At 36.4% G+C, this 9,347-nt stretch overlaps 1 protein-coding gene across 1 annotated transcript; it reads left to right on the top strand.

Annotated features, from left to right (window-relative positions):
- The first annotated feature begins 499 nt into the window (after positions 1–499).
- On the top strand, positions 500–2,620 carry LOC127788183 (uncharacterized). Its single transcript, XM_052316294.1, has 3 exons — positions 500–1,448; positions 2,214–2,312; positions 2,508–2,620. Exons 1-3 carry the CDS (start codon positions 500–502, stop codon positions 2,618–2,620), a joined length of 1,161 nt encoding a protein of 386 aa, XP_052172254.1.
- The last annotated feature ends 6,727 nt before the right edge of the window (positions 2,621–9,347 follow it).

Raw genomic sequence — 9,347 nt, 5'->3', positions numbered from 1 at the left:
GGATTGTCTGGAACTGAGCCGCTTTGCTTAGCTTTTTGAGCGGGGATTTTTCCCTGGGTCCGACCAAATCAGGTAATGCGGTTGTAGTTCTGTTTATCTTGCGAAAGCTCGTTTGTTTTTCCGGTTCGTTTTTGCTACATTGGTTCGATTAGGGCAGAATCGTGTTAGAAGGAAAGGAAGCTTCTGCGTGTGGAAAAATGATGGAGAGATTCTCTGAGCTTATTCTTGGTTTCAGAAGGGTTCTAAGTGATGAAAAAGGGAAGAAAAGTGATCTAATCTGAAGCTCCTTAGTTTGGCCTTTGGATTAAAATTGTGCATTTCCAAGTGTTAGATTAGTGACTGTTGAAGCTTCCCATCCATAAATTTGGTTCAAGTTTCCGTCCATTTTCTTACCTAAATTTTTTGAGTCAATCCCTGTGGAGGAAGGGGGCTAGTCTGTCTGTGTCTATAGATTCCAGATTGTATAGTACTCTACTGATTTTGATGCTTGAAAGAATCAATGGGAATTCTGCAAAGATATCTCCTAATGCTTCCGGTTTTTATATGGATGTTCTGGTTGCCAAAACTCAGGGCGGTTGAATTGCCTGGGACTTCGATAAGGACTGCCCGGGCCTTGGATGCGCTTCTGCAAGACTATGCTTATAGGGCATTTTCAAACCCCAGGACTGGCATTCCTTATGATGGAGTGGCGCCGACCAACTTAACGGGGATTAAGATTTCAGCAATTCGACTTGTGCACCATAGCTTAAGGACTAGAGGAGTAGTCCCAGCATATAAAGAGTTTGAGATTCCTGTTGGTGTTGTTGAGCGGCGGCCCTATGTGAAGAGGCTTGTTTTGGTCTACCAAAACTTGGGCAATTGGTCAACAGTCTACTATCATTTACCCAATTACACATATTTAGCTCCAGTTTTGGGTCTCCTTGCTTACGATGCATCAAATTTATCTGCCAAACATTTGCCTGAACTGGATATTAGGGCATCTGGTAAACCCATATCAATCATCTTTTCAGATGTGAAATCTGTGCCCAATGGTTCAGTTCCAAAATGCGTTTGGTTTGATTTACATGGGCTTGTCAATTTCAGTGATGTTGTATCTGGGAATGGATGTTCAACCTTCCAACAAGGGCATTTCTCTATTGTGGTCGAGTCTACTGCCCCTTCCCCTGCACCTCCTCCAAATGAGGGTCCTCCAATGCCAACTGGTGGAGGAAGTAAAGGAAGGAGCAAAAGCACAACGGTTGGCATAATTCTGGGGTCAGTGCTAGGTGGTTTAGCGTTGTTGGTTTTGTTGGTATTCGTGGCACTCTGGGTGCAGAGGTGTACGCACAGGAGGAAAATGCAACAAATGGAAAAAGCTGCAGAAGCGGGGGAAACACTATATATGACCTCAGTTGGAAACATTAAAGCCCCAGCTGCAACAGTGACGCGAACACAGCCGAAAATTGAGAGTGATTATGTGCCTTAGATTCTGTCATTTCGTGTACAAGTTGCATTCTCCGGTTCATATTCATTTCACTAATGCAATGGAATTTCGTAGAAATTACACCTCCTTTTGTCGGTCCCTCCTCCTTGCTTTGTTTGTTCTTGATAGGCTCTATTTTTTTTGTGGGTTAGCTTAGAGTTATTATTGTAAATGATAATCTATGACAACTCACAAACAGGTTTGAAAGTTTCATGATTCATTGTGGCATGTAGGCTGTAGCCTAGAGTGATTCCATGTGTGATGAATTTTGTTGTCCCTTTGACAAGGAAATAAAGTTTCTGGATTATTCTTGGTCTGATGAATGATTTCTAGTTGATGTACGATTGATAATTTTCGGTCACTATAGTTATAGAAGAAAGGAAATAGTTCATTTTAATTTGCTTGTGTTTAAATGTCCGGTGTTAGCAACATGCTGCACGATTCTAATGGTTTGGCAACCACTTAACTGAAGTACCTTGAGCCTGGTGGAATCAGAGTCCAGGTTAGTCTGTAAGATGCAATCTGCTTTTTTGGTTTTTTTTTTTCAATGGTATTATATATGCTGTCTCTGTGACACGATTTCTGTGATCTGTCCATTTTTAAATCGCTTTTTATTCTCCAGATAAAAGAAAGAATGAAGATTGATGTGTTTTTGTGTTCTCAAGATATCCGTTACTGGAAGAATTGCCTCAAACAACATTACTTTGAGGGAACACCATGAATACCATTTTCTACCATCTGCTTCTTTCAGTTTCCTGGCAACTGATATTTGTGCCAGAGTGCAAACTTTTGCGACTCAGTGACATTCCCCAAATGGGTAGTATTGGTTGGGGTGAATTCAACGATAGATGTCTGTTGGCATTCGAGCCCTCCTCCTTTCAGACTTATTATCTGAAAGAGAATGCAGTTTCTCGAGCAATTTTTTCAGGCCTAGGCTGAGCTGAAAGTATGTTCTTTCTCAGTTACTTGTTTGATGATCCTAAAAGTTGAGTGATTTTTGTGTTGTACATATCCTATCATTTTTAGTGATGTTTTCTCTTTGCAGGGCTTGGACATTTTCTGGGATATTTTGCTGGTTACTCCTCGAGCAACATGTTTGTGCACACAACTGAGCATCAGCTGCTATCTTCAACTGCAGATTGTGGAGCCTCAGAATGATTATTGGTAAAAAAATTGGTAAAAATAAACAGTCCTGTTACATCATTTTACGACGATTACTAGGATTTATGTGTCCCCACGTCTATGAAATGGCATTCTCAGAAATGACAGTGATTTTTGTTTTCCGGGGGTGGGGTTGGGGGGGGTTGGAAATGGGCACTTTACCCTCTGAGAGAATTTTCTCACAGAAAAGAAAATCGTTTTTAGTTTCATCTCACAGGCCTTGATAAATGCAAGTTCCAGTCACACAATATGACATTTTTGGACAAACTAGCTATTATTAAAATGATGGGATTGTGTTATATTTGTAAATGATTATTAATTATCTTGTTAAATCTTTTATGTGGTAATATCTGATAATTGCTAAGGATTAGTACATGGGCATCTGCAGGCTGTGTAAGGCTAATAGTCAGCTTTTAAGGATTCACGGCCACTTTATGCATGTGACATGTATTGGTGCTTTGGTTGTTGTCTCTGTGAATTATTAAAAAAGACAAAAGTTTATAAGAAGAAAAATGGTAAAAAAGGTAATCTCTTTACATAAAGGTTGTCAAGTTGTTGGCAGTAAAAATAAGGCTTTGTTTTGGAGGGTGTGGAATGGAGATAATTGAAATGGAATAAAAAAAGTAAGGCTTTGTTGGTTTGTTAGTGGGCTGGCGATTTGATTCCACTGTGTCTCTAGCAAATTGACTTGCCTGTGGAATGAATTTCCCCCCACGGTTTCTCTTCTGAGGGGATGGGTGTGGTGACGTGACAGCCGTATCATTTGCAAGTTCTTATGTCAACCTCCTTCAGATATGGGCGTGGTGACGTGACAGCCGCCTCAATCTTAAAATTAAAAGTTAGAAATAGAAGGAGAGGGAGATAAAAGTGGTATTTACCATGTTGGGGGGATTGAAATTTTGGAATAATGGGTGGATTTTGCCCCCACAATTAGATATATTTTCTCATTCCTCATTAAATGTGATATTCTCTTCTCATCTATTCCCTTCTCTTCTGCAACCACTCGTGTCGAATTCCCACTGTTTGGTTGTAGGCTTGCCCAAAAGTGGTCTGTCTAGATTGCCATTATGAACAAGATCCACTACTGTTGAACTCTGGTCATCGTCGTGGTCGTCGTCGTCTGCTCTACTGCCACGTATGTTGGATGTGCTCTGATCGTCACTGTAAAGCCACCGCCAAGCTAGCCTTTTTCTTCGACAACTTCTCTCACTGTCACCTCCAAATTTTGTTCCTGCCATCAGCTTTTTGACCAAAACTAAAGGGGAGGAAAAATATTAAGCTGGAGATAATCCAAGACCAAGAGTGCAAGCAAAGGTTTGGGCCAAATATCATAATATTCCTGAGGAGTGAGGATTGCCATCTATATACGTTTCAATCTTTCGTGTGAGCCCATGATTTGTGTGGCATCCCTCAACTCAAGACCAGGTCGTCTTCCCTTTTCCCCCTAGTCCCGAACTTGCTGTCTGTGTGTGTGTGTGTGAGAGAGAGAGAGAGAGAGAGTTCTTTTGCTTGTGCTTCTACTATCAATGAGAGTAGTTGTTGATACAATAAATTGTGATTTATATCTCTAAGCAACCTCTTCATCAATAATTGTAAACAATATCAGATATGCACAGTAGAAAGTTTCTACTTTTTATAGTATATTTCAATAGCTTTAAAACTAGTCTTGCACTACAAGTTTTTGGGTATTCCAAAACAATAAATCTTTAATACTTACTGTTGTATAGTTATTACTAAAATAATTACTAACACCTAGGGACGAATTTAAGGGGAAGGGGGAAGCTGCTGCCCGCCCCCAGATTTGCCTTGCAGATCTGACCTATGGATCTGGGGGCCAATTCTCCCTCAAATTCGCCCCTGCTAACACCCATAGTGTAAGCCACGTGAACCCAACTCTTAGATAATATAATGAGAGAGAAGAGAGAGAGAGATTAGTATTTTTAAATTGGATCTAAACTTAGTGGGAGGAGATACCTATTTATAGATAATTGGACTTCCTAATCCCACTTCCTTCAATCTCAATAGTGAAAACCTAACACTTTGTCCTCTCTCTCATTTGAAACCCTCCTCCTCCTCCAACCAATGATCAATCGCATCCAACACCATGTTCCTATTGGAATCGACATTCTCACGAATCAGGCAGATTGTGTGGGCGTACAGATTGCAGCATACAGAAACTGAAACTAGATATGTAGTTTGTACGAGCCACCAAAAAGTATTATAATTGATTATAATACTACACTTGGTTTTAGTTAGTGCTAGAGTCAAACATAAAAGAAAAAAAAAAGAAAAAGAAAATATCTTAGACTAAGACCACTAGAAATATACCAACAATCTCTTGGTTTTAGATATGTTGTATCCATGTCATATCTCCACATATTTATGCACGTTTGCATCTACTTGTATGCTTGCTTACAGGTCAAATTGGTTAATAGTTATTTTAATATGTCACTTTGTAGTTTGGTTGTTGTTGTTGCGTGCAAAAATCTATTAGAAGAGTAAAAAGTTTAGAAGTTTAAAATAATTTTTTTGGGTTAAAAAGATATAATTTTTCTTTAAATTTGGGAGGGTTCTGGATAACTTTGATCAGAGCTGGCTCAAGAGAAAAATCACTAAGGTCTATGCTTAGGGCCCTCCAAAAAATAGGGTCCCAAAAAATTTTCAAAAGCCAGCCTTGCATGCTATGGAAAAAGGAGGTTGCTGTTCAATTTTATTTTTTTTTACTTTTTATTGATAATAGAAAAGAGAGAGAAATAATTATAAAAAATTAAAATAAAAGATTTTTTTTTTTAAAGGACCCCTGAATTAGTAGTGGCGTAGGGCCCCCCAAACCCTTTAGTCGGCCTTGATTCTGATAGTTGAAAATCCTTATAAAGGTTCTACAAAAAGGATACATATCACTCATAAATAATAATTGTAAAATATTAGAATAAACGTTATTTATAAGAATCTTAATTTTAGTAGATTTAGAAAAATTTTATGCTTCTATTTAAATAAACAGACCCTTATTTTAAAAAAAAAAATACACTTCTAATATTAGTGTTAATATGGTCTTTTAAGTCTTTAATGTTTTCAATTTATATTTTAAGTCTTTAATGTTTTCAATTTATAATTTAAGTATCAAAGTGGTTGTGTATGGACTTTCTTGCGTCCTCTAATTGTTCTTTTTCTTGCAGATTCAGCCGACTTGATAACGGCATTTTAATTCTATAAATTCATTGTTGTGTTCGATCGACAACCGTTCTTAATTTTTGTTAAATAACAAAAGAAAAAAATAATAATAAATTTGAGATCCTTCTTCACTTATGTTTTGTTGTGCATAACATTCCAACAATCATGAAGCTTGGAATTGGTGGTGGGAGAATACAGGGAAACTTAGATGGGAGTATGTTCAATTTAGTACAAGAAAGGAGGACAAAGTATTAGAAGCAACTGCTACTGTAATTAATCTCAGATGAAGTATAGATGAACTTGGGAGCAGCAGAATGATCATGGCCATGGGGGGGGGTTGGAGATGGCTATATATATATATATATTGAAGTATGTTTCTCCGCATGTACCATCTAGCTGGACATGAAAGTGAGGCATCATGACTGAATGCACATCATTACCCAAATGGAAGTTGTTTGGAAGTTTATGCCGCAATCAGTGTGCCCCGTGGTTGGGACCACAGACCCCTACAACAATACGAGTCTTGGGTGCACATCATTGTTAGGATGCTTTCGCTTGACGTGAGGGGGTGTGGGTCCACTCGAGAATATTTGTGATTCTAGTCGAAAGTTATTTGAGTGATTCTTTAAGGATATAAATAAATATTACAAATTATTATTATTATTTTTTTAAGATGTAAAATTACTAATTAAATTTTTGTATTCAAGTTTAGAACGTAAATAGTTTTCAAATGACAATATAGATAAGAGAAAAAGATCTGAAAACGTAAGAGTTGAATAAGTAAAAAATGTGGAGAATCCATAACTATGTCTTGCAAATTAAAAAAATTATCAATTTATTTTTGTTATTTTTTCTTTATTATCTAGATCATTGCGGATTCTTTGGACAAAATTTTTGCTATTCAAAAAATCGTTTTATTAAATTGACCTCTTAAAATAATACCACTTGCTTTATTTTTTCGTTGCGTTACTGATTTACATCTCACTATTTATTGTCTAATATTAAAAATAATTTGTAAATTTTTGGAGAGCTTGGGGTCTTTTTGTCTAAATGACCCATCACTATTCATTGCTTTACATTGAAAAATGATCTATGGACTTGAGGAGTTGGACGGTCTTCTTATCTAAATGGAACAACAAAATAAAAAGAGCATGAATTCAAATAAAAAATATCATGAAATAGAATTATTGATTTTGCATCTCAATTTTTTTTAAATAAAAAAATAAATTTTGGAGCCCTAGGCATAAGCCCTAGTGGCCCATGCCTTAAGTCGGGCCTAAATCCACAAGTACCTATAGTGAAGATGATGATGCAGCTTATAGCGCACGAGAATTGGTATGCCAAGAATGGGATTTTGTATCACAACGTGAGCAAGAACGATGAGATTGATAATGTTGCTAATAGGGGTGTTCATTTGGTCTAGACCAAATTGGACCGATCCTAGACTGAGTTGGGGTAAAGGAATATTGAATCAGACTAGATTGATTCAGGCCAATTTGGTCTAGTTTTGTCCCATTTGACCATTTTTTTTGTTTTTATATAGCTTTTGAACAAAAGAAACACACATTACATATCTCAATAGCAAAGAAAAATAACTATTTTTGATTGTGAAATTTAAATAAAATTCACTACTAATAATGGTGCTAGTGAAACTAGGCCTCATACAGTTAGCTTCTTGACACTTGTGAAGTTATCCTACTTGTTTATTAGCTAAAACTATGTTTCAGCTACTTGTTTATAATTTTGTTGCAAGATGATTACCATTCTATAGAGCTCTTTGCATATTAGTAGAAAATCAACTCTTATTACAAATCTTTAATAGTTAAAATTGCGTTTTCTTTCCTGTTTTCAATCCGTTTTGAGTTTTTAATTTTTTAAAATATTGTAAACGTGTTTACTTTGCTATTTTCAAAAACATATTTTCAAAAATAAGAAATTTTTTTATAAAGGAAACCCAAAATAATTTTTTGCTGTTTTGGGTGTTTTTAGCCAAAACAAGCTAAAAATATCAAAACGCGGAAAACACTCCCCCTCCCCCCCCCCCCAATCTCGTACATAGCAGCATCTATTTTCTCTCTCATCACTTTTCTCGTCGATCGTACTCGCCACTGCCATCACCATTGCGAGCCATCGTCGACTGCCCCCCATCGTTCGACCGCTCACTGATTTTGTCTCTTATCTCCTCTTTTTTCTCTTGTTGGTTTTTGGATATGTTGGTCGATGAAGATAAAGGTGTCGGGAGGTTAGATCTGATCGCCAAAAATCACCAGCCACAGTGGCTAGTGGCGACTGCCAATACGTTTACGAGGGTGTGGGTTTGGCAAAAAAATTAAGTTTAGATCTATATAGATTCGACCATTAGATGTTACTGGTTTTTTGGTATGTCGGTCAATGGGGATGAGGGTGTCGGGTGATTGCCTCTAATTGAGCCGATGGTGACTGACAGTGCGTTTTTCAGTTTTGATCGAAAATTAAAAATCAAATTTATGAAAATCCACCCGTTAAATCTATCCTATTTTTGTGTATGTTAACCCCTTTACCTTGGTATTTCTAATGGTAGACTTTGATCGTGTGAATCTTTGGTCGACGGTGGTTACCGATGACGAAGAAGATACAGGGCACTAGAGAGAATAGAAGAAGAAAAAGAAAAAAGGAAAAGGAAAAAAAAAAGGGGGGGGAAAAAAGAAGAAAATTTTATTCTTAAATTTTGAAAATAAAATTATATATTTATTTAAAATTTTAAAAATGTAGTATATCTATAATATAATTAAAAATATAGAATAACATACATTGATATAGTTGTATAGCAATGGCACGCACCAAGAAATGAGGTGAATTGGTGTATTAAAAAAATTCTTACTAATTTAAAAAACTTTTTCAAAGAGAGATTAAACTATAGTAAAAGATATGGATATAACAATAGATTAGAAATGATAAATAACGAGATAAAGAACAACACATAGAAAACACCAGCAATATATAGTGGTTCAGCCAATATGGCTTACGTCCACTCCCTTGGTCACCCACTAAGGTATTTGCATTCAATTCACTTAAAAATAACCCTCTACTTAGCTAAGTAGGTTCTTTAGTCCTCGACTAACAAAACAAATACAACCTCCTATCACTTGGATAGGCCCTCAAGCTTGGAAGAGAAAATACAATAGAAAATGAAATTGAAACTCTAAGAGCTTATGCTCTTAGTTACATGTTCTCTTGAAGTAAAAAAAAGAGGCTGAAAAAGAGTTTAAACAAATAAGAAGAACAAAGTCTCAGTATAACAGAAAGTGAGAGAACAAAAAAAATAATGCGCGATTAATCTTAAATGCTCGGTAGGTAAGAATTAAATATTCTTCAGCAGCCTTAAATGTTCCTTCAACCACCTATTTATATATGATGGTGCTTGGAGACAAAAATCAAGCTGATGGTGGTGGGCGAACATTTAATGCTCCAGAAACTAGCCACTATATGTTTCAGGGTAATAAACTATTGACATATAAATTGGTTAGTCGACAAATATGAAATACAATTTTAAGATATAGTCAACAGATAAGAA

This window comes from Diospyros lotus, chromosome 13 (genome assembly GCF_014633365.1).
Source record: "Diospyros lotus cultivar Yz01 chromosome 13, ASM1463336v1, whole genome shotgun sequence".
NCBI classification, from domain to species: domain Eukaryota; kingdom Viridiplantae; phylum Streptophyta; class Magnoliopsida; order Ericales; family Ebenaceae; genus Diospyros; species Diospyros lotus.
The sequence above is the reverse complement of the archived record's forward strand: the minus strand, read 5'-3'. Positions and strand labels throughout refer to the sequence as shown.

Excerpts from the sequence above, each read along its gene's own strand:
- LOC127788183 (XM_052316294.1), top strand. The coding sequence starts at position 500 with ATGGGAATTCTGCAAAGATATCTCCTAATGCTTCCGGTTTTTATATGG. Across the intron at positions 1,449-2,213 it reads AACACAGCCGAAAATTGAGA|TTTCCTGGCAACTGATATTT; the intron begins GTGATTATGTGC and ends TGCTTCTTTCAG. Across the intron at positions 2,313-2,507 it reads GGGTGAATTCAACGATAGAT|GGCTTGGACATTTTCTGGGA; the intron begins GTCTGTTGGCAT and ends TTCTCTTTGCAG.